General features: G+C 56.6%; 13 protein-coding genes across 13 annotated transcripts; 6 read left to right on the top strand and 7 right to left on the bottom strand.

Moving 5' to 3' along the window:
- Positions 1 to 110: 110 nt before the first annotated feature.
- Positions 111 to 2,032, bottom strand: SPRG_07686 (hypothetical protein). The gene is made up of 6 exons (XM_012346964.1): positions 1,844 to 2,032; positions 1,620 to 1,794; positions 1,321 to 1,570; positions 1,091 to 1,266; positions 333 to 1,049; positions 111 to 283 (listed from the first exon to the last, which is right to left on the bottom strand). The coding sequence occupies exons 1-6, from the start codon at positions 2,014 to 2,016 to the stop codon at positions 167 to 169; spliced, it is 1,608 nt and encodes a 535-aa protein (XP_012202354.1). The 5' UTR covers positions 2,017 to 2,032; the 3' UTR covers positions 111 to 166.
- Positions 2,033 to 4,558: 2,526 nt separating this feature from the next.
- On the top strand, positions 4,559 to 5,379 carry SPRG_07685 (hypothetical protein). The gene is made up of 6 exons (XM_012346963.1): positions 4,559 to 4,592; positions 4,637 to 4,828; positions 4,870 to 4,941; positions 4,988 to 5,035; positions 5,084 to 5,199; positions 5,250 to 5,379. The coding sequence occupies exons 1-6, from the start codon at positions 4,572 to 4,574 to the stop codon at positions 5,362 to 5,364; spliced, it is 564 nt and encodes a 187-aa protein (XP_012202353.1). The 5' UTR covers positions 4,559 to 4,571; the 3' UTR covers positions 5,365 to 5,379.
- Positions 5,380 to 5,589: 210 nt separating this feature from the next.
- On the bottom strand, positions 5,590 to 6,212 carry SPRG_07684 (hypothetical protein). Its single transcript, XM_012346962.1, has 2 exons — positions 5,838 to 6,212; positions 5,590 to 5,787 (listed from the first exon to the last, which is right to left on the bottom strand). The coding sequence occupies exons 1-2, from the start codon at positions 6,180 to 6,182 to the stop codon at positions 5,620 to 5,622; spliced, it is 513 nt and encodes a 170-aa protein (XP_012202352.1). The 5' UTR covers positions 6,183 to 6,212; the 3' UTR covers positions 5,590 to 5,619.
- A 165-nt stretch (positions 6,213 to 6,377) lies between these two features.
- SPRG_07683 (hypothetical protein) lies at positions 6,378 to 8,915 on the bottom strand. The gene is made up of 13 exons (XM_012346961.1): positions 8,308 to 8,915; positions 8,143 to 8,255; positions 8,004 to 8,097; positions 7,925 to 7,960; positions 7,737 to 7,877; positions 7,651 to 7,689; positions 7,473 to 7,601; positions 7,348 to 7,419; positions 7,122 to 7,298; positions 7,011 to 7,075; positions 6,895 to 6,967; positions 6,775 to 6,840; positions 6,378 to 6,722 (listed from the first exon to the last, which is right to left on the bottom strand). Exons 1-13 carry the CDS (start codon positions 8,884 to 8,886, stop codon positions 6,438 to 6,440), a joined length of 1,869 nt encoding a protein of 622 aa, XP_012202351.1. The 5' UTR covers positions 8,887 to 8,915; the 3' UTR covers positions 6,378 to 6,437.
- Positions 8,916 to 9,610: 695 nt separating this feature from the next.
- SPRG_07682 (hypothetical protein) lies at positions 9,611 to 10,309 on the top strand (the record flags this gene model as incomplete). Its single annotated transcript, XM_012346960.1, has 2 exons — positions 9,611 to 10,106; positions 10,157 to 10,309. The coding sequence occupies exons 1-2, from the start codon at positions 9,645 to 9,647 to the stop codon at positions 10,307 to 10,309; spliced, it is 615 nt and encodes a 204-aa protein (XP_012202350.1). The 5' UTR covers positions 9,611 to 9,644.
- Positions 10,310 to 10,330: 21 nt separating this feature from the next.
- SPRG_07681 (hypothetical protein) lies at positions 10,331 to 11,158 on the bottom strand. Its single transcript, XM_012346959.1, has 2 exons — positions 10,796 to 11,158; positions 10,331 to 10,755 (listed from the first exon to the last, which is right to left on the bottom strand). The coding sequence occupies exons 1-2, from the start codon at positions 11,153 to 11,155 to the stop codon at positions 10,360 to 10,362; spliced, it is 756 nt and encodes a 251-aa protein (XP_012202349.1). The 5' UTR covers positions 11,156 to 11,158; the 3' UTR covers positions 10,331 to 10,359.
- Positions 11,159 to 12,206: 1,048 nt separating this feature from the next.
- SPRG_07680 (hypothetical protein) lies at positions 12,207 to 12,897 on the top strand. Its single transcript, XM_012346958.1, has 3 exons — positions 12,207 to 12,243; positions 12,300 to 12,470; positions 12,519 to 12,897. Exons 1-3 carry the CDS (start codon positions 12,216 to 12,218, stop codon positions 12,737 to 12,739), a joined length of 420 nt encoding a protein of 139 aa, XP_012202348.1. The 5' UTR covers positions 12,207 to 12,215; the 3' UTR covers positions 12,740 to 12,897.
- Positions 12,898 to 13,364: 467 nt separating this feature from the next.
- Positions 13,365 to 14,034, top strand: SPRG_07679 (40S ribosomal protein). Its single transcript, XM_012346957.1, has 2 exons — positions 13,365 to 13,748; positions 13,931 to 14,034. Exons 1-2 carry the CDS (start codon positions 13,392 to 13,394, stop codon positions 13,943 to 13,945), a joined length of 372 nt encoding a protein of 123 aa, XP_012202347.1. The 5' UTR covers positions 13,365 to 13,391; the 3' UTR covers positions 13,946 to 14,034.
- An 11-nt stretch (positions 14,035 to 14,045) lies between these two features.
- Positions 14,046 to 14,797, bottom strand: SPRG_07678 (hypothetical protein; the record flags this gene model as incomplete). Its single annotated transcript, XM_012346956.1, has 6 exons — positions 14,046 to 14,135; positions 14,181 to 14,237; positions 14,294 to 14,341; positions 14,391 to 14,437; positions 14,484 to 14,598; positions 14,642 to 14,797. 6 exons carry the CDS (start codon positions 14,795 to 14,797, stop codon positions 14,046 to 14,048), a joined length of 513 nt encoding a protein of 170 aa, XP_012202346.1.
- Positions 14,798 to 14,912: 115 nt separating this feature from the next.
- Positions 14,913 to 16,190, bottom strand: SPRG_07677 (hypothetical protein). The gene is made up of 4 exons (XM_012346955.1): positions 16,099 to 16,190; positions 15,784 to 16,045; positions 15,664 to 15,737; positions 14,913 to 15,614 (listed from the first exon to the last, which is right to left on the bottom strand). Exons 2-4 carry the CDS (start codon positions 16,033 to 16,035, stop codon positions 15,002 to 15,004), a joined length of 939 nt encoding a protein of 312 aa, XP_012202345.1. The 5' UTR covers positions 16,036 to 16,045; positions 16,099 to 16,190; the 3' UTR covers positions 14,913 to 15,001.
- Positions 16,191 to 16,632: 442 nt separating this feature from the next.
- SPRG_07676 (hypothetical protein) lies at positions 16,633 to 17,514 on the top strand. The gene is made up of 3 exons (XM_012346954.1): positions 16,633 to 17,075; positions 17,128 to 17,250; positions 17,301 to 17,514. Exons 1-3 carry the CDS (start codon positions 16,682 to 16,684, stop codon positions 17,393 to 17,395), a joined length of 612 nt encoding a protein of 203 aa, XP_012202344.1. The 5' UTR covers positions 16,633 to 16,681; the 3' UTR covers positions 17,396 to 17,514.
- A 242-nt stretch (positions 17,515 to 17,756) lies between these two features.
- Positions 17,757 to 19,998, bottom strand: SPRG_07675 (hypothetical protein; the record flags this gene model as incomplete). Its single annotated transcript, XM_012346953.1, has 2 exons — positions 17,757 to 18,455; positions 18,499 to 19,998. The coding sequence occupies 2 exons, from the start codon at positions 19,996 to 19,998 to the stop codon at positions 17,757 to 17,759; spliced, it is 2,199 nt and encodes a 732-aa protein (XP_012202343.1).
- Positions 19,999 to 22,968: 2,970 nt separating this feature from the next.
- On the top strand, positions 22,969 to 25,318 carry SPRG_07674 (hypothetical protein). Its single transcript, XM_012346952.1, has 8 exons — positions 22,969 to 23,063; positions 23,118 to 23,142; positions 23,191 to 23,198; positions 23,246 to 23,492; positions 23,542 to 23,658; positions 23,706 to 24,515; positions 24,566 to 24,745; positions 24,796 to 25,318. Exons 1-8 carry the CDS (start codon positions 22,987 to 22,989, stop codon positions 25,207 to 25,209), a joined length of 1,878 nt encoding a protein of 625 aa, XP_012202342.1. The 5' UTR covers positions 22,969 to 22,986; the 3' UTR covers positions 25,210 to 25,318.
- The last annotated feature ends 111 nt before the right edge of the window (positions 25,319 to 25,429 follow it).

Genomic DNA, 25,429 nt, shown 5'->3' with positions numbered 1-25,429 from the left:
AAACTCAGATTTGGCCAGAGTTCTTCACGATTGAGAGAATGGTGGCTAAGAATCTGTCTCTATGGAGCACACCAATACTGCTACATTGATCTGCACTAAGAAGTAGATGTCCAAAGTTATGTTTTAAGTAATAAAAGCTCTTGACGAGTTGGTGTACACAGTGTCATTAGTCCAATTGGCTCAGATTCGTAAATGGGCGGCGCGCCTGCAAACCTTGGAGCAGTTCGGACCGTGTTTTTGGGCGGATGCTTGTGTCATCGTCTTCGTCGTCGCTTGAGAGCATCTACGCGGAGGCAGGTTGCAGTCATAACCAACTGGAACACGCGCCATACCTCGTGGCAGGATGGAAGCACGGGTGGCTTGTGCAGGTAGGGAGCGACCTTGGCCTTTTGCTGCAACGATTCCCACGTTTCTCGCTCCACAGGCCCACGACGTGCGTCTGGCGCGGGGATCGACGTCGTTACAACTTGCAACGTATCGAGCAATGGTGCGTAGGCGGATGCCGAGTCTTTCTGCACACGAAGCACGGGAGCTGGTGGCGGAAGCACTGACACTTCAGGTGGGCTCAAAACGGCGGAGGCGGGTGTCATGATCAACAAGGGGGCTTCCTCTTCGGTTGGTGTGGCAACGCAATGCTGTGATTCCACGCTGGTCGTAGCTAGTGGTTCGACAAGCGGTTCCACTTCATGTTCCTCTTGTTGTCTTTCTTCCGTTTCGGGTATTTCCTGGTCAACAGCACCTGATCCTTGTGCGGACTCGACGTCCACCTCGGGAGACGGAGGTGCCTCGATATTGCGTTGGGCTTCAGTAGCCCAGAAGGCTGATCCTATCTCCTTGATGCCGTTGCCTTGAACGCTCGCCCTCTCGTAGAGCGCATCTTGGCGGGCTTGGGCCTGCGTTGCGCTGTCATACGGAGGGACGACCGCTTGGGATGGGTCAGGAGGTACGTCACCGGCAGCTTGACGCTGCTGAAGCTCGACCTGCTTTTTAGCACGAATCTCAGCTTGCCAGTCGCGAAATTCTTGCAGCGTGCGGCGTCGCTCATCGTGCTAGCACCACTTGTGAGACCTTGCTTCCTCGTGACATTTACCTCGTGTTGAACGAACGCTGCGCGTGCTTGCGCCTCAGCCTCAGCGCCGCCCGTCTTCCAAGCAACAGCAGCAGCGCGCTCCAAATCAAAGATCGGGCGGTCGAGGTATCCGAGCTGCGGCAGCGACGTGATGTACGTCTTTCGAAAGTACTTGGTCTTCGATACAGCCTCGTTGCCTACGTAGCAAGCATTGTCAGGTTGTATTGGATTACAGCAACACTCTGCCGTACCAGTGAGGCGCAGCGCACGAAGGTGGATCATGGTCTCGAACACAGTCAAAATGGCCGGGTCTGAGAGCTGGTTGTGACTCAAATCCAAGTTGGTAATCGACGGCGTCTGCGTCAAGGCGGCGATGTCCGTCACATGCTCGAGTCGATTCTTGGCGAGATTCAGCGACGTGAGTTGGTCGAGACATTCGAGACCCGCGATCGTGTAGATGCTGTTTTCACTCAGATCAAGAGTGGCTAGGTTGCGGAGGCACTGCGCATTCAGGTGAGTTCCTTGCGCTTTCGACGGAGTAGCTAGCTACCTGAAGATTCTCGACCTTCTCGAGCAAGTTTTTGTTGAGGTAGAGGCACCGAAGCTGTTGAAGCATGTCGAGATTTTCAATCTTGCGAAGGTTGTTGGACTCGAGCCAAAGCGCCTTGAGGTTGTAGAACGGTTCTAGGCCCTCGATCTTTTGGAAGCCTTTAAAATGTGCAAATCTAGCATACAAGCAGGTTGAATGCGCGATTCAATCAACGGAGGGCGTACAAATTGTCGTTGAGTTCGGGCGTCTCGTAGCCGTCGTTGTCAACGCAGATCTGCGTGAGCGTCGCGAGGTCCATAACCGGCATCTGACCCTTCTGCTTCTCGCGGAGCTTCTCGCGGTCCTTCTTGCGGAGGCGGTCGAGCAAGTCCACTTCGTCGTTGTTGCTCAGGAACATGGCTGTAGGATTGATAATGCTATGTGCCCACCTTCCATGGAAGACACCGTTTCGCGGAAAGATCGCGATCCGTGGATCTGGATTGGTGGAAGCGTCCAACCAATCCGTTCACGACCGAACATTAGGGCTACAGGCTGACGGTATCGCGCGTACTGGGAGAACTTTTGAAGAGAGACAGCCGAAGCAGCATCAGAAGGTGCAATTCTGCTTCTGATACCTTTGAACGACGCAATAGTCTTCGAGTTGCACGGTAGTCGTTCTTTGCAGTGTACTAGTAGATAGTTTGTCTCAAGTCTTTTCGTTACCTCGATGCGGATGACTAGCACTGGCTATACACCCAATGTCGCTAGACGTTGTCGAAGTGGTCGGCAAGGCCTGACGAAACCTGGACGCCATGCCAGTATACTTCTCTCAGATCATCTAGCCTTAGCGAGTGGTGTGTCACTGCATGCTCGAGTACCAAGTCCAGCATTAGATAATTGACATCACCCAGCCTGAAAGCTATACGCATAACGCGAGTTTGACGTCCAATAAATCTTGATAGACTTGTTTTGAGAGAAAGCTATGACATGGTGCTACTCTATGGATTCCACAATTGTTTAAACTGCTGAGAGGAGTCTTGAGTTTGTAGGCCGCTCGGCTCTGCCCATATTTTTACGATTGAGGTATTGTTATTTAACATCTGTGTTGAAGCGAAGAAGGCGGCGTGCCGAGCCGTTTGCAGGCCCGCGAGAAGACGTGTAGAGCACGCGATGTGAATGTTTCGGTGCATGTCGGTGCCTTGAGGTCGGACCTTTCGAAGATATCATTCGCCAAGTGGCAGTAATACAAACGCGCACAGGTGCCGAGAAGGGTCTTAACTGAATAAATGCTCGCTCCACCACCCATTGATTTCTAGCCTCGCGTCATGATTACCATCACGGGTCGTCGTCACCCGCCATGACTAAGATGGATGACGACGTCGTGGCGCGATGAAAGATCGCTCGATATGGCTTCTGATTGGCCAAGCTTGCTTTTTATCCAATCCCATCGCGTTAAGGTCGCCACGTAGTTTTGTCAACGCGTGAGAGCATTTTCTTGATGGCAAAGGACCTCCTCTTCATTCACCGAGCTTATGATGCTGCGCGGCTTCCATCGCAAACTTGTTTACTCAAAGTGCAAGCGTCGAGGCTGTTGCTGCTCAGACGAGTGCACATCATGTGGCCCACTCTTTTCTGTGTCCAGGTTTGTGCGGTCGTTTGTTTGATCGCGCTGGAGAAGAAGCGTCGAGGCAGAACATTATACAGCGTGAACAGTGAAAAGGCTACTGCGTAACAGTGTGCTCATCCTGTAGCATAGCTTTATCCGCTCGAGGCAACGATTCAGAGCCGTCATGACGTCGATGTCCAAGCGGCACCCTATTGATACAATCCTGATTTTGTCCCGTCGAAGGCATTAGCCATGCGTAGCCGCTACAGTGCACGTCGCGCCTTCTGCTCCATCGCATTTACCCAAAGTATCTTGGCGGGCTGCACCTTGGTCGACGACCAGCCCAGAGCGTCCAAAACGAACCAATGAGGTGTGCCGAACCGGCTGGATTTGACCACTTTTGATTTTCCACCCGGGTCCCGAGAAGAAGCCGATGACGACGACGATGGCCGGCCGTCGAGACGCGACCTACCACCGGAAGAAGCACCGCTGCGTAGGGAAGCATGCGCCCATGGAGGACGGAAGCTTCCACGGCGACGGAGCTGGGCCCCATTGTCCCAGCATGCGCCTCTTCCGCGTTGAACTTCGAACCCCCGAGCGACTGCGCCGGGGACAACCTTCGTCTTGCGCGATACAACGACCTCCAGCACCCGTGCGCTCACTGCTCATGGCGAATATCACCTCTACAGCGACACGAGGAGCGATCTCGCCGGTTCAAGCCTCCGAGCGCGTCATGGAGTCACGTGACCTGCTCCGATGCATCTTCTCGTACCAGGACGGAATCGTCGAGGCGCTCCGGGGTGTCTACTGCGCAAAGGGCGTTTGGTTCAATACATTCTCGCCGCGGGACTTTATACCCATGCACATGGGTCCATTTGGTCGCAAGCGCGAAGCTCTCCTCCAGTGCATCGTCTCGGACCGGATTGACCTCATCAAGGACTTTTTCCGGTGCTTCCCCACATACGCTCAGGACGATTTCCGCTTCAAGGAGATCATTGACGCAGCACTTATGCTTAACCGAGTCCACGCCTCGATCGTCCTTCAACAGCACAAGCCTTCGTACCATTGCACCCCTCGCGTGCTCCGCAAGGCCGCACTGCGGGGCCACCGACCCGAGCTCATGCACACCCCGTGCAATGCATCGACCATGGCCGCTGTCTACCCCATACATACCATATAGAAAAGAGTCCAACTACAACCACAGTACTATTGCCCCATTGACATCTTGCGCTGTGTTGTCGATCCAGACAGTGTTTCATCGTTGGGTCCTACTGTTTCTTTTCAACCAATCGTAGGGCCCGTTGCAAAAACGCGACCATTGATTGGTCAAAACCCGACGCCGCAAACGACAGATCTTGGAGCGAAGGATGGCAGCAGACTTTGGCGAGGTGCGCCGGCGCGGCCTGCTCGGGCTCATGGAGCTAGCGTGTAGCTCGTGCTGATCGTGGGCGACTACCACATTCCTCACCGCGCCATGGACATTCCTGAGAAGTTCAAGAAGATGCTCGTGCCCAACAAGATGCAGCATGTGCTCTGCACGGGCAACCTCGTGACCAAGGAGACCTTTGACGAGCTACGCGAGCTCGCGCCCAACGTCCACGTCGTTCGCGGCGACTTTGATGAGGTACGCGCCACAGAGCTGCGGGCGCTTGAAGCGTCGAGTAGAACGCGACGTTTCCGGACAAGAAGGTCGTCACGATCGGACAATACCGCATTGGATTGTGCCATGGCCACCAGGTAGAACCCCATGCACCACGGCAGCGTCTTCATGGCAGTGGCGCAGATCGTTCCGTGGGGCGATGTCGACAGCCTGGCTGCGCTCCAGCGCAAGGTGCGGATCCCATCCCAATGGCGACGTCGATGCTATCGAGCGTGGTAGATGAACGTCGATATCCTCGTGACGGGACACACGCACCAGTACAAGCTCCATGCGCAGAACGGCAAGTGGTTTGTGAACCCTGGCTCGATCACGGGCGCGTACGGCAACTTTACCCCGTACGTGTAGATGCTACATGTGCGTTTATCTCATGGACGCGCTGTGATAGCGACGTCGTGCCCAGCTTCATCCTCATGGCCATCCAAGGCAACAAGGTTGTGGCCTACGTCTACGAGCTCAAGGGTGACAACGTCGTCGTCTCCAAGAGCGAATTCTCGAAATAAAAGCATCGTTTCGATCGTCTTTCCTTGCCCCTTGACGCCGCGTGCATGAGAGGCATAGGCCCAACGTATCGATCGATCGTCAAGACGACGCCAGCCTGAGAATACCCACATCGCTCTCGACAGGCAGGCAGGATATCCATGGCGTCCCTCTCGCGGCGATGCTCGGCAAGGTTCACATACGACATGTATTCCAGTAAAACTTAGCCAAACGCTGTTGTTGGGATGCCGCTGGGGACTCAAAATTGGCAAACACTTTTAGATCGAGTGGCGATGCGACGCCGACTTGCGCCGCTCGTCTGGGCACTGCGTGATCTCGATCCACGAGTGGCAGCGCGTGCGCTCGAGGCTCCACGCGACGCCTTGGTCCAGAAACACCTTTTTGGCGTTGATGCGGTCGATCACGAGCTCGAGGTTCTCTTGAACCTACGCGGCGCGAGGTGAGGCGTCAAAAATCGAGATGGAGCAAGGTAAACCTCGCCCGTGCACGGCCGCACGCAGCAGAAGAGGAGCCCGCAGGACAAGGCGACACCAAAGTAAGCATACACGACGCACGCCGTACAAGGAAAGTAGTCGTAGCACGTCTGGTTGATGGCCGCAATCGCAGCGCGAAAGTCGGCTTCGGCCATGAGCTTTTGCAGCGGTGGCGTAAATGCATCGGCGTACTCGGACGCTAGGCCGTCGACGGCCACGCGGCCGGTCGGTCGAAGCTTGGCGAGGATCACGCGGTGGTGCTTGACCTTGGCGTCCGGCGCGTCCGTGGACACGACGGGGGCGACATCCTTTGGCAGCAGCGGTTCCTTTAGCGCCTGGGAGACCATCGCAACGTGCGAGGCTTCTTTCAATTCAATCGCGCATTCTTCCAGCGCCGAAGAATAGAAAATAATGTGTGCTCTACATCGAAGGTTAGCGTCCTCACGGTCTGACTGCTGTTTAAAGCGATAGCTTTCGCCAGGGTCACAGTGTGCTAATTTGCCAGTTCCGTTTGCAGCCTCCAAAAGTCAATGTGAAGACAATTCAACGCGGCAAAGGATTTTGCGGGAATAAACGCTGAGCTATTGTAGAACGAGTAGGACTCAAGCGCCAACGAGCGGCTCCGTTTCCTTGAGGAGGTACGAAAGCGGCGCGCCAACAAGCAACGGCGCAAGCTTCGTGCGCACGGTCGCGTGGTACGCGTTGAGCCATGCGAGCTCGTCCGGCGTGAGGAGCGCCGTGTCAATGAGGCGGCGCTGGATCGGGCACATGGTGATCGTCTCAAAGACGCAAAACTGGCCGTACGTCGTCGGAAGACCTTCCGCCTTCTTGGCGACCATCAAGCTCTCGATGCGAATGCCAAAGTTGCCGTCTTCGTAGTAGCCGGGCTAGACACACGTGGCATGATACCCATCCCCCCGCAACCGCAGCACAGCGTACCTCGTTGCTCACAATCATGTTTTCGCCAATCAAGAGACCCGTGGGGTTGAGCTTGAACGACATGAGCTAAGCATGAAGCAAGGTCACGTCTCGGACGGAGGTAGCATTTAGTTGTCGTACCACGCCCTTTTCGTGGACGTTCAAGAACGCACCGACGCCGTGGCCCGTGCCGTGGCGGTAGTCCATCCCAGCGCTATGGAACGTATGAGCGGACACGACAAATGCCTGTTACGTACCGCCACAACGGCGCGCGGGTGAGCGCATCGAGCTTGACGCCGTCGCAGTCGTTGGGGAAGACGGCCTAGGCACCCCGTTGGCTTGACGCAGAGACGACCAAGAGCATTTACCGTCGCGAGCGCAATGTGCGCCTTGAGGACGTGCGTAAAGCAGTAGATTTCGTGGGTCGTCGGCGTGCCAAAGTGCGACGTGCGTGTCACGTCCGTCGTGCCGTCGAGATACTGCGCGCCCGAGTCGTTGAGGTACATCTTGTCCGTGGTCACGCTGCCGCAGGTCTCCTCCTTGGGCTATGCAGCGCATCCATGTGTATCGAAGCGTGTACTGCCGGTACCGTACGTCGTAGTGGATGATAGCGCCATTCGGGCCCGAGCCCGAGATGGTCTCAAAGCTGAGCGACACGTACTTGTCCTACAATACATACTATGTGAGTCGATTGGAACGCCGTGCATTGAACCACTTACCATTTCTTCGCGGAAGGCTTGCTGGGCCTTGGCAACGCTGACTTCAGTCAGCAACTCGTTTCCTGCCTCGAGCTGCTCCTCGAGCCACGAGAAAAACTTGACGAGCGCTGCGCCATCGCGAATGTGCGCCTAGGGTCGTTCGTCGTCGCTTTGTTCTGTCCTGTCAAGGGTGGGCTACCTGGCGCATGCCCTCGATTTCCACTTCGTTCTTAATGGCCTGCAGGAATGGTCAGGTGCATAGGAATGCGTGCAGTGAGGCAGTACCTTTTGCTTCATGACGATCGACGGAAGCTCCTTGCGAAGCGAGACCGGGATCGCGCTAAAGACGGCGACATTGCACTGGGCAGGGTCGACGAGGATCACTTGGCCCGCGTCCGGCGCGCACGACGCGGCGTACGTCTCAATCTAACTCGATAGAGTTAGCGTAAGGGATCCGTGTGCCGCATGCGTACCGCCGAGACAATGTCGCCGTAGCCCTGGACTTGGACCTACTTGGCGCGTGAAATCAAGTCGCTAAACGATCGCACGTACGTCCGAGCCAAAGTGGGCGAGCAACTCGTCGCTCACTTCCTTGGCGTCCATAAAGAGCGTCGCCGAGTCCAGCGTCACAAGGGCATACGATGTACTGCATCATGATCCAATAAGCTGTCTCCATACACATGGGACGTACACGACGGGGTTGCACTCGACGTCGGCGCCGCGGATGTTGAAGAGCCACGCAATGTCGTCGAGGGCCGTGAGCACGATCGCGCGACCGCCCTTCTTGGTGATTTCGGCGCGCAGCTGCGGTGGTGATGTGAGTCCATGTCACGCAACATGCAGTGGGAAAGCGTACCGACGCCAGCTTCTCGGCAATCGACGCGCCGGCATACTCGAGGCTGAGCGCGTATACGTCCGACGGGAGCTGCGGCGGCTGGTCGTCCCAGACCTGGTCCACGAGGTTCTTCTGCCATTCGCAGACGACGACGGCCGCCTTGACCGCGCCAAGAGCCTTCACGAGCTTGCGTGCCGTGGCTACGGACGTCAAGAGCGGGTCGATCGCAAGCGCGTCGCCGGCCGTCAAGTTGGCTTCGAGCCACTCCTCGACCGTTGGTACGTCCTTCTGCGCTTGGCGCATGAGCGTCCACTCGTCGCTGAGCTCTTGCTCGGCCTGAAGAAAGTACCGGCCGTCGGTCCAAAGCAGTGCCTTGTCCGTTGTCAAGAGCGCCGTGCCCGCCGAGCCCGTAAAGCCCGAGACGAACGCCCGCCGCTTGTTGCGGTCGCTCACGTACTCGCTGCCATGGGCGTCTTCGGACTCGACGAGGAGCGCCTTCACCTGGTGCGACGATGCGGCTTGCACCTGCAGCTCGGCGTCGAGAACGCGGGGCACGAGGCCCGTGAAGGCGCGACGCAGCTTCTCTAAAGTCTGGCTCATGATTGATCGATCTGCTTTGAGAATGCAATTGAAATTGCTGAAATAAAATAAATCGATGGCAAATCACACCTATTCGCCGAAGCGCACTTGCGGGGACCACCTTGCTTGAAGTTGCCGTGATACTGTTTCGCACCGACGTTGTGAGCGGGCAAACGACGGGCTCTTTCTTCATGAATATGCTCGAGTGTGTGCAGCGCGTCAAGTCTGTGAGCTCTGAAGGGCACCAGTGTCGGCAAGCGCACAGAGCTCCTGTAGTCAGTATCTAGGTAGCCCTAGTACAAGTGCTCCATCTCACAGCAATTGCTGTTATCCGTGTTCGTGTCCAAGACGCACCCAAGACTCGGTCGTTGGGTGTTTGCCCATCACGCTTGACGAAAGACTTTTGGACGCAGTTACCATTTCCATTCGCGGCAAGAGACGTGCTCGTCGGTAGCCTATTAATGCTCGTATCCAATGGGAGCAACATACTGCGTGGAGCGCTGTCGGTGTCGCGACGCATGGGTCCTTGCAACCTCGGACCGAAGCGCAGCGAAGAGCAAATAGTGGTACTACCTTTCATAATAAATATCCTACCTTTAAGCATATAGGAAAATTATTGGTCTCATATTAATAATCAACAATAGATCCTCTTTCGTTGCATACATTGCCTAGTGTTGTTTTGTCGTACTTAAAGAGCTGAGAACGTACTTTGCGGAACTGATTGACACTGCCTTTTTATTGGTGGCACGGCAAAAGCGTGGTGCTCCATCGTCATCGTCATGGTCTTTATGCTGCGTCGCGCGTTCTCGACGTCCAAAGGCGGCGGCTTCTCGTTCCCGTCGCCGCGCTCGCTGCAGTCGATCGTGAAGCTCGAAACTCTGTCGGAGGAGGCGCCGGACGCCATTCGCCGCATCTGGACTGACTTCCACGCCGACAAGTCCGACAGCGTCGCATCCGCGCTCTCCAAGACCGACTTTGAGCTCCTCACGAGCCGCGCAAAGGACTGTCCTTTCTTCGTGCTGCCTGTGTACCGTGTGAACTCTGAGACGAACGAAGAGGGCTTCTTCACGATGCTTTCGCAGTTCCAAGACAAGTGCTTCCTCATCACGACGCTTGACGCCTACCGCGAGAACCCGTCGCAGGCGCCACCGTGCCTTACAATCTCACTCTTCGATGATCTTCTCGCGACGAAGGACCTTGCGCTCCTCCGTGGCGATGTTGCCAATGTCCTTGATAAGCCCGTACGACGTTCAACCGATTTCAGTCGAAATGGCTCATGCGCTTGGTGTAGGAAGCTACGACGCTCTTTGAAGCGCTCACGAAGCGCTACGTTGACGATGCTCACTTCGACATGGTCCACGCTTTCAACAAGCGGCCGCAAGAGTTCAACTTCGACGCGTACCTTGCCGAGTGCAAGGCGCTGCACAAGAAGACCGAGGCGTAATTGCGATGCAGATAGATACGATATCTCGTTCATCTACGTGTTGCGTTCGATTAGATTGCATACAGCAGCATCGGCGCCGGCGCAACATAGTGCGTGCCAAATGACATCCCATCGGCCGTCGGCTGCGAAAACGCGACCTGTGCTGTTGGGATCGTCATGCCGTAGGTAAACTTTTGTCGGACGACATCCAAAAGCGCCTTGGCGATGCCTTCGCGCCGGTGGCGCGGGTGCACCCACATGTGGCTAATGCCTACGAGCACGTCGCGCGGCTGGTTGGTGTCGATGGTGATGACGCCAGACGTTGTCGAGTACGGGTATGCTGTGGTGATGGCCTCGGCACAGACGCACCCCACAACGTTGTCTTTTGCCACATAGATGAAGTGGCGTCGGGCAAAGAACTCAGTCTCGTCGATGACGCCCAGCGTGTCGTCCAAGACAGCTTTGATCTAAGGTGCATGCAGTCGCGATCCATAGGGTTTGCATTACCTGCCGAAGTTTCTTGACATGCGCCGCGGGGTCGTCGCCGCGTAGCTCGATAATGCGGCTCTGGCCTCGCGTGAGATGGAGGCGCTCGTTCTTCCAGCCGCTAACCGTGACGCCTGCTGCAACCTTTTTGCAAAAGCGTGCGTGAGCCTTCTCGTCGGCGTCGAGGCCGGCCATATACAGAAAGCCACACGCCGGGCACGTTCGCTGTCCAAGGTCAGCCTGACCGAGATCGATGAACCGCTGCTGCGCCTTGGCTTTCTTAGGCGTTCCGCCGCTGGGCTGAGCCTTGCATGCCACCTTGCGCTTGCGAGTCGCGGCGGGCTTGCGCTGCATGAGCACGTCGAACGCGTTCCCGGCCATGGCTCTTTTCTCAAGTGCGCCCTGATTGGCCCATACGGCAAAACGCCATTGGCTGTACAAAATGGCGGGAAAATATTGAGAAATATTGCGGCAATAAATTATTGTGGGTTGCGGGACAGCCTTCCTTTCCAAGTACTAGTTCGTACGACTAGCTGCACACCTGGGCGGCGCTACGACGACGAAGAGGACGGCGTAAAAAGCTTGAGGCTGTAGCTGCGCCGGAGCTTGACGGGCGCGAATCCTTGGAACCACGTCGAATTGCAGCGGGGACACGTATTGCGGCCGCTTGCACGCTTGAAGTCTTCCAGGCACTGCGGGTGCAGCCATGCCAGCGAGCATTTACATGGACTCGTGATAAGCTCCGAGGATATTTGTGCAGTGTCGCAAATGGTACAACGCCGAGAACTTGCGTGGAATAGCGTGACGTTGCCCGTGCTCCCGGCTTTCCCGATCACTGCAGTATCGTGGACGGCAAGCGTCGGTTGCGAGTGACAAGATTCCGAGACGAAGCTGTCCAATTCGTCTGGCTCGAGGCTCACGGTACACGTGGGGCGTCGGAGCATGTTATCGTCGGTCAACGTCGACTTTCGTCGCTGGCGGCGGCGCTGGCGCGATGTGTCCCAGTCGCGGTGGGCGGCTTCGAGTTGCTCGGTAAACGACGCGACCGGTCGAAGCCGAGGCATAGATGCCACGGGCGGTAAGCTTGCAGTGGATGCCGTCGACGGCACGGTGATCTCGTTCCCGCTGCGTGCTGGCGCCAATAAGTCTATCGAGGCCACGCGGTTCGTGGCGAAGAAGGGCGGGATCGTTAGGCCCACAGACGTGGTCGGCTTGCGGCGCGCAGGATGCGAGTCCGAGGGCCTCCGTGTCATACCAATCGACCACACGACGGAAACGGAACGTTGATGAGGTCTAAACTTGTACGACACGCAGGAAACGCATCGTGCTCGTTTTAGACGTATAAGATCGGGGATGGGGTTGACATCCGGATACACAACAGCCAAATCCGGATATTGTCATGGACTCGAAGGAGCCCCACAAATCTGGAATACAGGCTGCCATGTCGACGCCCCTGCGGACTGCTACCTGTAGGTAGACGCTTCTTCCGTGCGCATGGTAGGCTCATGGTGACATGTGCGAATAGATGTTAAGGTGAAGGACTTGGCCCCTGGTACACACGGCCACAACCTCGTGGCGCGCGTGCTCTCGGTGGAGATCATCTCTGAGAAGGTCCAGGGCGATGGCACGACGTCGCGGATAGCAGAAGTCCTCATCGGTGACGAAACAGGCACTGTCATAGTGTCTGCGTGGAATGGTACTGCGGACTTTGTTTGGTGGGCTAGCCAACTCATGCAGGTTGTAGAGCAAATCGACCTCTTCATTGTCGGGCGCAACGTCGTCGTGCGCAATGCGGACGTTGTCGTGCGCCGCGGATTTGTGCGGCTCCGTATCTCCAAGTGGGGCAAGCTGGCCTCGCATCCCGACGGCATTAAGTCGACGCCCAAGGCGCCGGGGAAGGTGCACACGGAAAACAACATGTCGGCGATCGAGTACGAGCTCGTCGCGGTCGAGGACACAGAATGAGCACACGGCGGCGACTTGCAGCAATCGACTCGAGCGTGGGCGACCGTTGTCCGTTGTGTGCGTCGTGGTCCATTTATCCAAGACAGAACTCTTGATTTCGAAGTGCTTTCGCCACCGACTAAGCTATTATAGTGGAAATCATCTTACGTAGCGTCCAACTGCATTGTGCTATACTAGTACTGGGCTATACCGGTATACATGTAGTGCAAAGACGCGGCTGCGCAGGTTGAGGCACCCAGGTTGCGTCCAACGCACAGCTTATCCTCCCGCAACCGAGAGATCTGTACACTCATGTTACGTGCGTATTCCAGCTCGTTCAGCCTTGTACAGTCCCATAGCCAAGCTACCAAGCAATTGCAATTGTTGCGCTACAATTGTCTGCATCTCGCCCAGTACGATGTCGTTGAGCTGCCAATGCAATGTCGTTGAAGAGCCTCTCCTGATTGGTTAAAATAGACTGAAATAATCCTGTTTCATTCGCTGTTGCTTCAAAAATGGTATTGGCTAAAATTATGCACGAGCGCAATTGTGATTGGCTAAAATGGCCCAAAAGAAGAGTGGTGTGTTTGGCGAGGATTGGTTGGCGGCGATGGCTTGGCTGCTGCGTGTTTTGCGAGATGGAGCATTTCAATTCTTGACTTGTTAACTGAAAATGGGTGTCCGTACCAAGACCGTGAAGCGCTCCGCTGTCCAGATCATCGAGAAGTACTACTCGCGTCTTACCCTCGACTTCGACTCGAACAAGCGCGTCTGCGACGAAGTCGCCATCATCCCGTCCAAGCGCATGCGCAACAAGATCGCGGGTTACATCACGCACTTGATGAAGCGCATCCAGCGCGGCCCCGTGCGCGGCATCTCGCTCAAGCTCCAGGAAGAGGAGCGTGAGCGCCGCCTCGACTTCGTCCCGGAAGTCTCGGCCATCAACACGGACGCCATCGAGATCGACAACGACACGCGCGACCTCCTCGCCCACCTCGAGATCCAGCTCCCGGGTGTCCGCGCCATTCAGGTACGAATGCGGAACCATACGACTACGTATGGCGAACCCATTCCACGCCAACGCGCCCGACGACCACGACTTCCCGCGTGCGCGAACCTCGTGGTCGCCGGTGTCGCCGGCGTTGGGCACGATTATACGCTCTGTCACATTTTGATCCTCGACTCGGGCACTAATCACTTGTATCCTTCTAGGGCCGTGACCATTAAAGCGTTTGATGACGTAGTCCGCGTTCTCTCGGGGTTAACTCTGGATAATGCATTTACAAGTCAAGACTTTATGAAATCTCTTTCACGCCTTGTCCTCAGCTCAGTACACACTTGATTCCTTCATAATCTGGAGGAATTCGTCGCGATTGATTGTACCGTCCTGGTTCGTATCGAACTCATCGATCATGGCCTGTAGCGATTTGAACGAGATGTACGACGTCAATTGCAATCACACCTGAAGCTCGTCGTCCGTCAAGCTTTCGCCCATCTCCTTTGCGATGCGTCGCATGTTCTATACAATCCTCTGCTGTCGAGCACCTGACATACGAGGAGGCTGGTTGTGCGTACCTTGAGTGTGATCTGACCCGACTGGTCATCATCAAAGAGCTCGAAGGCCTAGCGTGGGTACACTTGTGGGATGTAGTGCGAGCAAGGGCTTTCAAACCTTGAGAATTTCTTCGTCGGGATCACGGGATGTGATCTTGCGGCGCACTAGGGGGCGACATCGGAAGACGCCAGGGGTGGCAATGCGACGCACTGATCTCAAGAAAGTCGTCGAGGTGCACGCGGCCGGAACGGTGTATGTCGACCTCGTCTACGAGTTGCGTGACCTCAGACTTCTTGACGTCAAAGCCCAGCGCTCGCATCATGACCTACGCCTGTGATGCATCACTCGTCGTTGTTGCAGAGGATGACCTTGAGCTCGTAGTGGTCGACCGTGCCACTCTTGTTGATGTCAAAGAGCTCAAACGCCTCCATGAGCTCCTTTTTCTGGTCCTCGGAAAGCTCTTGCCTCGGCTTGCGCCGCACGAGGAGCTTTGCAGACCCGCTCAAGTTGTCGCGACGAAGCATCGTGCCACAGGATGTGAGGTTCTTCAACCGAGTTGACTGTTCAGGATCCTCCAAATTGGATTGGTGCAATTGAATTGATTCTGGCCAATCATACGCGTAGAAAGACGCGCGATCTTGAACCAAGAACCAAGGCTACGATTGAATAAATACCAGCATGACCCTCTACTACTCCTTCCTACTACAATATATATACCAGCTACGCATCTACGCTTCTTCCTTGAACTCGTCGTCGTCCGTCGTAGTCGAGTCCATCTCGACCTCGGCGCACGCCAGCGGCGACTTGGCGGTCGTCTGCGGCACCACGACAGCCGACGCGTCACCGTTGTCGTCGTCCATGTCACAAGAAACGTTGAGCTCAAACTCGGCAAAGTTTTCGCCGGACGAGAGGAAGAAGAGGGAGTCGTCGTCCTTGAGATCGTCGCACCCAATAGCCGCTCGGCGTGCCTTGGAGAGCCCGTCTTCGCCTTCAGGCTCCATATCGCCGCCCTTCGCAATCATGTCAAGGGTCTGCTTCCACTCCGTCGTGTCGTCGCAGCCGAGGCAAGCGCCGTAGAGTGGCGTCGGGCTTTGGATGCCTTCGTCAGCCGTTTGCCGACCCGCCGTGTCGTCTTCCGAGTCCGAGTCGCCGTACTCGCCGAGGCCGTACATGCATTGGATGTCCATCTCATTCGACTCCCTTCGGTGGGCGATGATCATGTTGACCTCGGCTTCGACGGATTCGAAAGAGGTCTCTTCGCAGCCCGCGTTGCCGAGAATGACAGCGCGTTCTTGAGGGTCCAGGTATCCTTCTTCCATGTAGTTTTGCCGGCAGACCCGGCTAAGTCCAAGAGATAATGAGATAGGGTTGGCTTCGGGCGCGCGCCTACACTTTTTGGCGTTCCAGTTCAAACGAGTCGAGCCGCCGGCGAATACGACGACGCTCTTTGTTGGAAAGGCCCACCTATCAGACACGATCAGAATACAAGTATTCACCGATAGAAGCATACCGGAACGCCGCCAGACGTCACGGTCGTGGTAAAGATGGTCGGCTCGAACTCGACAATCTCTGCGCCTTCAAATCCGACGCTGCGCGTGCGCTTGAGCTCCTTCTTCGGTTCAGTTTCCTTGGCGACCGGCCGCGGACTGGACACGGGCGTCTTGCTAAGGATGGTCTGCGCTCGCTTGGCGAGCGAGTCGCATATGGCGATGGGCGACGACGGAAGTGGCGGCGAGGCGACCATGACAAAGGACGATGCCATGCTGGGTCTACTAAGAGATAGTATGCATGATGAGCCTCCATGTGCCCTAGGCCATGAAGCTACCTGTAGGGCGAGGGGCGAGGGCGGCGACGGATCGGGGCACGTGCGCTTTGGCGTGCCAATCTCAGAATTTCCAGCAATTTGAAAATCGCCCCCAATTTCTGTCCTTTATATTATTACCCTGCACGGCGCATGCATTTTTATTCCCGTGCGCCATATTTCTGGCCCCATTTGACGCGAGGGGAGGTTACGGCACCCAGCATAAAGAATCGTATACAATAGCTATAGCCAATCACAGAAGCTTCGCGACTTGATACGCCAATCAGCACAAGCCAAAATATGGAAGCAGACCGAGAGCCAGTGTCCACTGTCGCAGCACCGACGTATTCGTGTCGCTTTTCTTATGTGGCAATACAGAATTAGGCTAATTGTAAAATTATGTCACGAATGCGCCATTTTCTAGCCAGCCGGACGGCCTAAATCCGGTTGGTTTCTAACCGTTTGCGTAAGTACGGCTAGGAGCAGTCTTCCCGAAGATTCCTTCGGAAGCGGACTTTAAAGGGATGTTGCCGCAGAACCGGCAGCATCTGGTTAAGTGCGGGATACGCGCTCATTTACTGGTGAAGAGCAGAGTGAATTGCCTGCCATGTCAAGCAGCTGGACCGACACCGAGTTCAAGGCCGACGAGTCCTTCGACGCCAACTCGTTCCCGACGTCGTCGCCGGGCTTCTCGCTGCCGGACTTCGGCAGCACGTCGAACGTCGACCTTGGCGTCATCTCGCCCGTCTTCGGTGTTGCCGACAACGCGTCGTCGGCCGCTGACTACCTCGAGTATGACGTCAAGGGCCGTGGCTTCCACGAGCGCGCGACGCATACCATTGGTCTCTCTTACTTTGGTGGTATTATCGGTGGCGGCGCCTACGGTGCCCTCGAAGGTGTCCGCAACAGTCCCAGCCGCAAGTTCAAGGTGCGCATGAACTCGCTCTTCAACGCTGCGGGCCAGCGCGGCTCGCGCGCCGGCAATGCTCTTGGCGTCCTTGGTACAACTAATCTTTACGGCGAGCAACCAATGCTAAACACGTGCAATTGTAGCGCTCATGTACTCGGGCTGCCAGGAAGTCGTCGATACGCTTGAGCTCGACCAGTATGGTGTCTTTGATAAGGCGTTGCCGATCGTTGCGGCGGGCGCCACGGGCATGATCTACAAGTCTACGGGTACAGCTTGACACGGTCTTGGAGGCAGAATCTCATCATGCGCATTCTAGCTGGTACGCGCCCGATGCTTATGGCTGGTGCCATTGGCGCAATCTTGATGGGCGGTGTCCAATTTGGCGAAAGCGTCCTCGGCGTGCGCTACTAAGCATGCGACGTGTTTGTATTTCTTCCTAGAGACCTCGTAAGTTAACACGAGTCGGTTGCGCCTCGTGCCTCGCATCTCGGTATGGGATTCCTCCCCAGACGACACTGGTTAAAGGCCACTCAAGTCCCTTGCTGCATATACCGGTACTACAAGGCAACACCTATGCATGCAGTGTCTGCTATTTCGATCTCGATCGCGCAATGTCCCAACGTAAAGCATGCATACAAGTCGCTCCATGTATTAGTATCAAGCCGAGATTGGCGACGGAAGGACCGTGGCGTTATGACCAATGACGTGAGCAGAGCCCTTACTGCGATCAGCAACACGAAATCGAGGACGGCGCATGGGCCGACTAACTACCCTACGCGGAGTGGGCGTGGAGCCAAAGCGCCCAGTTGACGGCGAAGTCGGCGTACGTCTTGACCGAATCAAGCGGGTGGCAGTCTTCGGGGTACCACAGCACGCGCGTTTCCACACCGTGGTGCGACAGCGAGTCGTTGAGCTGGAGACCTTCGGTCGGCGGCACGCGCAGGTCCTTGGCGCCGAGACCAAAGAGCACGGGTGTCGAGACCTTGGTGAGGCCGTTGGCCATTGGCGACATTTCCCACATGCGCGCGAGGCACGCGAGGCGGTTGCCGTTGTCGCCGACCGTCGGGGTCACGGCCGCCGTCGCGACGAGTGACTCGAACGCGCCAAGGCCCGTGACTGCAAGGCCCCAGTCCGGAATGTCGCTCGTGAAGATCTGGCTCACGACATTCGTCACGGGGTTTCGAAGCACAGCCGAACGGTAGTAGCCCGGGTACTGACCAATGAGGTGGGCGCCGAGAAAGCCGCCGTGCGAGCCGCCCGAGACATGGACTTGGTTCGCGTTCAGCGTACCCTTGTATGTGTCGAGGACGTGGAGGAGCCCGCGGTGGCAGTCGCCGACGTCCTGCGTCCCGACGCGCCCGACAAGCGATTCGAGTGCGAGGCGGCCGTAGCCCGTCGAGCCGCGGTAGTTGACCGTCACGACGGCGAACCCAAGCGCACAGAGGTAGTCATACGGTGCACGGGTAGGTCGCTGGTGCGTAGCCGTGCGGGCCGCCGTGGAGGTCGAGGACAACAGGGAAGCCGTCGGCGGGCGCTGGCGTCGACGGGAGGACCACGATGGCTTCGTACGGCGCCGAGCTTTCGACTTGCGGCAGCAGCGGCGTCGAGCTCGCGGCCAACGGCGAAAAGTGCGTGCCTGGAATCGCCACGGACGGCACAGCTTCCACTGCCCACGACGCAATGTGGCGCGTCGGCGCCTGGTCGTCGAGGAGCATTCGGCCGACGACATTTAGCGACGTCGCGTCCAGTTGCACAATGTACACGGCCGGTGGTGCCACCGGTGTGGAGACGGCGACGAGCGCTGTGGTCCCTGTGACGTCGAGAAGCGTTTCGTGGCCCGTCGAGTCGCCGAGAAGGTACGTCGGAGACGACACGACGCCCGATCCAACGTGGATACGCTTCCAGATGCCACGGGCGCCAACCTCCGTGTTGCAGAGGATGTGTTGGCCGTCAACCGACCAACAACGGGGAAGCAGCGCGTTCATGTAGAGACCGTTGAACGCCGACGACGGCGTCGACGAGTAGCCAGGTGTCGGCTCGTCAACAACATCGACCACGATGCGCTCGGCGCGCGACGCGAAGTCGACGACGCAGAGAAGACTCGTCGTGTTGTGCGTCGGGACGTCGCGCGTGCCGAGATAGGCTACGGAGCGGCCGTCGGGCGACACGCGCGCCGACCGCGTCGTGCCGCAGACCGAATCGGGCACGAGCGGCGCAGCGACAGCATCGTCCGTCCCAAGTGGCAACACGTACACGTGCTTTACGCGGTTGTAGCAGTAGATGAGACCGAGGCGGCGCGTCGTGGCGATACCCGTGAAGAGAAGCATGTTGGCGCCCGCGTGCAACTCGAGCTCCGCAATCGTAAGGTCGTCGGGGACGCCGGGCACCTCGTCGATCTTGCCGGATGCCAACGATAGGCGAAAGATGCGCGATGTGCGCTTCCCGACGTTCTGTTCACCCCAGTCGGGCTTGCGGTCGTACTGCGTGCCCCGGAGGTCGGCGTCCGTTGCGGGCGTCGGCTTGCTGTTTGCGTTCGCCCAAAAGGACTTGCCCTCCTTCTCCTTGCGCTCGGCGAGGTAGTACACACTCGACTCGTCCCCCGACCACACAATCGATCCGTCCGTGGGGCCAGTGTAGAGCGCGCCGTGAAGGTCCTTGGTCGTGTGGTGCACAGCCACCAAGTGGTGCGCGTCAAAGAAGCTGAAGCGGTACGTCTTGTCTTCGGCGTCCGTCACGACGAGGCGAAGCTTCTGCGAAGGCGACACGCTCACAGCCTTGGCGTCGTAGCTCGTGGGAAGACCGCGGAAGACCGTGTCGCCATGGACGATGTGCTGTGCCTGCGTCACAACGTTCGTGCCATTGATGAGGTCACGCTGCTTCCAGACGAGCGTCGCGTGCACCATGCCGGGCGCCGTCGAGACGAGCGAGCCGCCTGCCAAGATGCGCTGGCCGCGCTCAATGTCTGTGAGCAAGTCACTAGCCTTGGTTGCGTAGGCTGCGGTCTCTGGCGTCATGTTGCTTCGGCGGGGATCGCAAAATGGACAGCTCCCCGTCCATGTACGGATAACGGGGGAACTGCAATTACGGATACGAGGCAACTTGAGCACAGGGCGGCAGATACAAGTATACTAGTACTAACGTTAGTGTTGCCCTAGGCTCGCGTGCGGCCGCACACGAGAGTGCTGCACCAAGTCAAAGCATTTGGTTTTGCCAAGGACATATGCATATTCATGCATTTGGTCTCGCGTACACCAGAAAGAGCGACCGACAGGGCTCCAAACGCGGCTGCAACACGAGCTCTCCGATGGCTTTGCCAGTCGACGTGCGAGTGCGCCTCCAACCGACATTGTCAAGCGTTATTCGGACTCTCAATGCGCAGATGCACATTGCAACAATAGTGTTGCTGGACGCGCCGCTGGTTTGTTTAATGAATAGAGAGTAGTTGAGTGCGCGAATAACCCTGAGCTGGGGTGGTGTGCTGCATCCAGCTCTACACGACAACGTCGGTATCGGAGGGGTGAAGGCGCATTTTTCTCGGCATTTTTCTCGACAGTTCAAGATACCGGTAGAAAACGGAGAGGGCGTACGTTGAGAAAGAACTGGTATCGGTTCGCATTTATGTGTTTTCTTCCTCTTCTTCCTGGTCGGCGCGTTTTCCCTACAGTGAAGAAAGAAGCGTGGCACGGTCCGAAGAGCAGCAGCTTTAAGCATCAGCTCGGGGTTCGAAGCAGCGCGATTTTTGTCAACAATCGGCGACGCACCATGAACACGCAATGTGACGCGGGGTCTACGATGCACCCGATTGGCGCCTTGAATAATGGCTTCAATGAAAAGCGGAAGAAAAATGCGTCGCCTTGGGCAGCTGAGAGGCGTACATGGCTGCGAATGCTCCATCGCGTTTGCCTCGACGTACGCGGTCGCGTACGTTGAGCAACTCGCTTCGTCAAATGGATGATCGTATCGAGTCTATCTTTATTTGTGGACACGAGACATTGTGTTGCGTTGGTTAAAGGCAAACGTTTGAGTCGCACTTTGCCTTGCTGCACGAAAGTGGTATCGTAATACTAGTACACTATATTTCACTCCCGACCATACTGTACATATTTGCTTATATACACTGTATCGAGTAGGTACCAAAACATTCCTGCATCGATGTTCAACAAGAAAAACCCAGGGTATGCTACAGGGTATGCTACCTGTTCCATTCAATGGAGAGTAGATTGCTCTTCTTCCCGCGATTATCTGTCGTCTGTCCTCACCACGTCGCGGGCCTGGACTTCAATGCGTTGAAGGTCCAGACCACCTGCTGTGGACTAGACCAGATGAGTTGAAGTTGTGATGAGACGGCCCATCGGACAAATGGACACAAGATTTGCGACGACGAGGCTTTGTGGGTGTTGGGGCCAGTAGGTTGCACATAGAATATCCTTTTGTTCTGCCTTCTGCTTCTACAATTTGTATGCTTGGCATTTCTGCACTCGTCCAGTGCTGATACTGTGGACGTAGAGGCGCCCCGCATGCATGGTTCTGGCGCGGTTACTCAACACCGCCCGAGAAAAACGATTCTGGTTCAGTCGTATCTGATACGAGTCCTGACCTGATAAGCTCAATCTAGACAGTCGAGACCAGTTCAAGACCACGCCCATTGCGTCCTTTCCAGACCCACTCACGTAGACGTGTCAAAAAGCACCGTGTCATCGAACCGCGGCGAGCACTCCCGTCGTATTGCTGCTGATGCTTGCTTACGATGCGTGTGACGCGTTGATCGTTGCCTATCTACCGGTACCATTAATTGATGCCCTACAGTACGTACAGTACCACTGCTACTCTACAGTACGGTACTGGTACCTAGTCAGCTCTGAGCAAGCAAACAAGTACCGAAACGAGCTTCGAACTGTTAGTTGGGCTTGTGTTTCTGCGAGGCGCGGCGGTAGAGAAGGAGGAATAAGACCAACCACGTCTTTTTCACAAGTCTGCACTTGAGAGATTCCACGCACAATCTCATAGACAAGCCATACCTTTTGGTGCCACGCTCACGTCGCCTTCAACCACAGTGTAGAGGTGGCATCATCACGCAACGGGCGCCGGTGCATACACGTGGTTGGCGACTTCTGGTGCAGAGTCCCACCGTAGTCATCTTGGCTGTTCGCCTCTGCATTGTACGTCCAAGCGCAAAACGATAGTAAGGACCTGGTGCGCACACTTGCCGGGAGGGGGCGGGACTAGTGTTGGTATGTCGATGATGCAGCCCTTGAAGAAGGATAACGTCACACACCTCGGTCTCCTTGTACGGCCGCGACATGCCGCTGGAGCATACCAGTACCCAAGATTCAGCGATGCCACCCAAGAGTCCAGTCACCAAGTGTGGTAATCGTATCCAGGGCTTCCGGTCGCGCTGTCGTCTGTCCGACGTGTTCCAGCCTACACATGCAGAAATGTGTGGCCCTCGGTGCGTGATGCGATTGCAGTTGGAATCATTCTGGTGTCGCAGTCGCGCAAAAACATGCTCCAACTCTCTTCGGACACGCAACGTACGAACCCGGGCGGTGGCACTGTCCCACTCTCGCGACGCCATGTCCCTGGCGCCATACGAACTTCAAGAGTCGTCGGTAAAGGCCTGCGGCTGGTACCGAATTACTCCGGCAGGAACCATTGGCTTCGGGGCTTTCGCCAGCGCAGCACTGCGGCAGATGGTCTCTGTTTAGGTAAGCCGTGCATAGCTACAAGGACCGCGTGGACCTGTCTTTTTCTATATTCTTGAGAATGAATTGCCTTCGAAATATGCACTCTGGTATGTTGTTCGACGTCGGGGTCGTACTTCTGCAATTGAGTATACTTTGACCGTGCAAGGTCTTTTCCCCGTCAAAGCTGAAACCTGTGACAAATGCATTTCGATATCGAAGCTACCATCGGCATCTGCCCAGCTGTGACATGCACGTCAAGCTCAGTGTTAAATCCGCTGCCGCCCCCGTCGGCCACGGACATCACCACACACCAAAACGATGGTGACGAGCGCCATCTCGGTCGAGTTCTCGCAATACTGCAAATGCGACAGCATCTTTGAAGCCAAGTACCTCCGGTAAGCATGACCGTCTTCCCCAATGGTCTTCTCATGGCTGCACCATGGCTTCAGAACGCATCGGTCCGGCGGCACCAAGGTATAATATAGCGCCGTGTTTGCATCGTCGTCTCAGCCATTGCATTAGGTCCTGCGGTACGCTGCGAGATTGCGCCTGGCGCCTCCAACGTCGACTGTTGTAGATGCTTTCCCCACTGCTGCCCGTCGCATGTCTTCAACAGTGTCTGCGGCACGTCTGTCGTCGCGCGCGTGCACGGCCCCGCGGACCGCGTCCAGCAGTCCATGACGTACCTTCGCTTCGAGGCGTCGTACGAGCGGCCGTTCCAGGTCGGCGACACGCTCAGCGAGCAGACAATTTTGTCCAACCTCCGTCGACAGACGCACGCAATCGGCGAGTGGATTGCGAGTCAGTACGATGTCTTTGACGACGTACGCCATTGGCTTTGACGTAGCCATGGCTCATGCGCCCTTGAAATAGAAAACGTCGGTGCGCGTCAACGAATTCAGCCCCAAGGCCACGTCGTCGCTCGGGTGGCACTACCGCTGGGTCGGCGGCTCAGCGCGCCAGCAGCGTCGCGCGACCCACTGCCTTCGCGTACAAGTCAAGTGTTTTCTCACCCTTCACTGATGGCAACACTGTAGGCCTATGTCTTTGAGCGCTTCTTCCACCACAACGTCTCGATGCTGCGGGTGGTTGCGACGACACAATCGCCGACGTTCATCGTCATGTCGTACCGGCGCGCGTGCAAAGTGTGCCAGCGCCAGACGCCGGAGGACCTCGAGAAGACGTCGGCGCAGTGTCAGTGCGAAGGCATCTATCGTGTCTCGAGCCACGGCTCCGACAACGACGACGAAAATATGACACCGCCATCGTCGATCATGAGCATGCAACAAGACGCGATGCCGTCGGCGCTCATTTCGGACATGGAGCATGCGTTCTCGATCATCTACTACTACCTCTCAACGCTCGACGTACCTGCGTTCGCCGCGCAGCTCGCGATGCTGGAAGAGACCATGCAGCAGTGCTTCTTCCACGGTACCGGACCCAACATCTCGTCGCCGCTCTTTCAGCCCTTCATTCGTGCTCCGTCACCGCAAGCCAAGGGCCTTGAAGCCTCGATCGCGTCTGCGTGCATGCTGTTTATGAGCCAAATCACGACGCACATGCCGGCCGTGCGCCACTTTTTCGGCTCGAATGCAGCGTGCTTGCTCAACAAGCGCGACCTTGAGAAGAAGTACCTCGCGTGGATACGCTTTGCGTACGAGACGCTCAACCCGAGCGTCGCGCCGCTAGACACGACGCTGCTGCACTTGGCGCAAGACATTCTGCGGCTCGTTGAAGACCCGCTCGCGCAGCGCCCCAACATTTCGCTCCTCCGGCACAAGATCCAGACGTACCACCCAACGCTTGCGTTCGAGTGGTTTGTCGCACAGATGCGCGAGATGTATCTTGTACGTGCCTTTGGTTGGCATCTGCATGAGACTGACGTGGGGCTCGATAGGCGATCAACTCGCCGATGCCGTCGACCACGACGCCGTCGCCTCTCGATGGCCGCTGGCGCTGGACGTCAACGAACGTCTCATTCCTTGCCGATTCGTCGCCGCCATCCTTCTTGACTATCTTTCGCGCTCTCTCAATGGGCCTCTCGGTCCAGCAGATTGTCCAGGGCACGTCGCTCTTCGTACGTACCTCGTTTCGCTTGGCGATGGAGTGCTAACTATGGGCTTCTAGATCACCTCGGAGCACGCACTCTTCCCCACGATTTGGTCCGAGTTTGTCCTCGATGGTCACCCGCACATCCTCCGAGTATTTGCCAACGGTGAAACGACAATGTCGTGCGTCTCGGACTTCATGTACGGCGACTACGTCGGGCGCCTCGGCCCTGAGGACCCGCAGACAGTTGAGCTCACGCTCTACTGCTGGCCCGCGGCCGTCCTCTCAGTAAACCGCCACTGCTACGCGATCCGCCTCCAAAGCGTCTTGCATGGCCCGAACACACTTTCGTGCCGCGTGCAAGTGACGTCTGCGCTCGAAGACAAGAAGGTCGACTACTGGGGCATGGACATTAGCGAACGCATTGCGTCCTTCAACGTGCGCGACGAAGCCCCCGTACTCGAGCTTACGCTGCAGTACGCGCGCCGATGAGTCTGTCCATACCTCCTGTTAGCCAATAGAAAAACCGCTAGTACCAACCAGGCAAGTGTCTATGTCCATCGTAGGATTTGGTTACGGCGATGTTGAAGCTATATCCCTAGCAGGCGCAAATGAGATCGTCTCTCGAGTCCGAGCTCGTAGGATTCAACTGAGGGCATATTAGTATACAGCGACGCAGCTGTCTAAAGTGTACGCAGGCCAAGGTCGTGGC

The sequence above is a fragment of the Saprolegnia parasitica genome (assembly GCF_000151545.1).
Source record: "Saprolegnia parasitica CBS 223.65 unplaced genomic scaffold supercont2.32, whole genome shotgun sequence".
In the NCBI taxonomy this organism is placed as follows: domain Eukaryota; phylum Oomycota; class Saprolegniomycetes; order Saprolegniales; family Saprolegniaceae; genus Saprolegnia; species Saprolegnia parasitica.
Note: the sequence above shows the minus strand (reverse complement) of the source record. Positions and strands in the feature narration are given on the sequence as shown.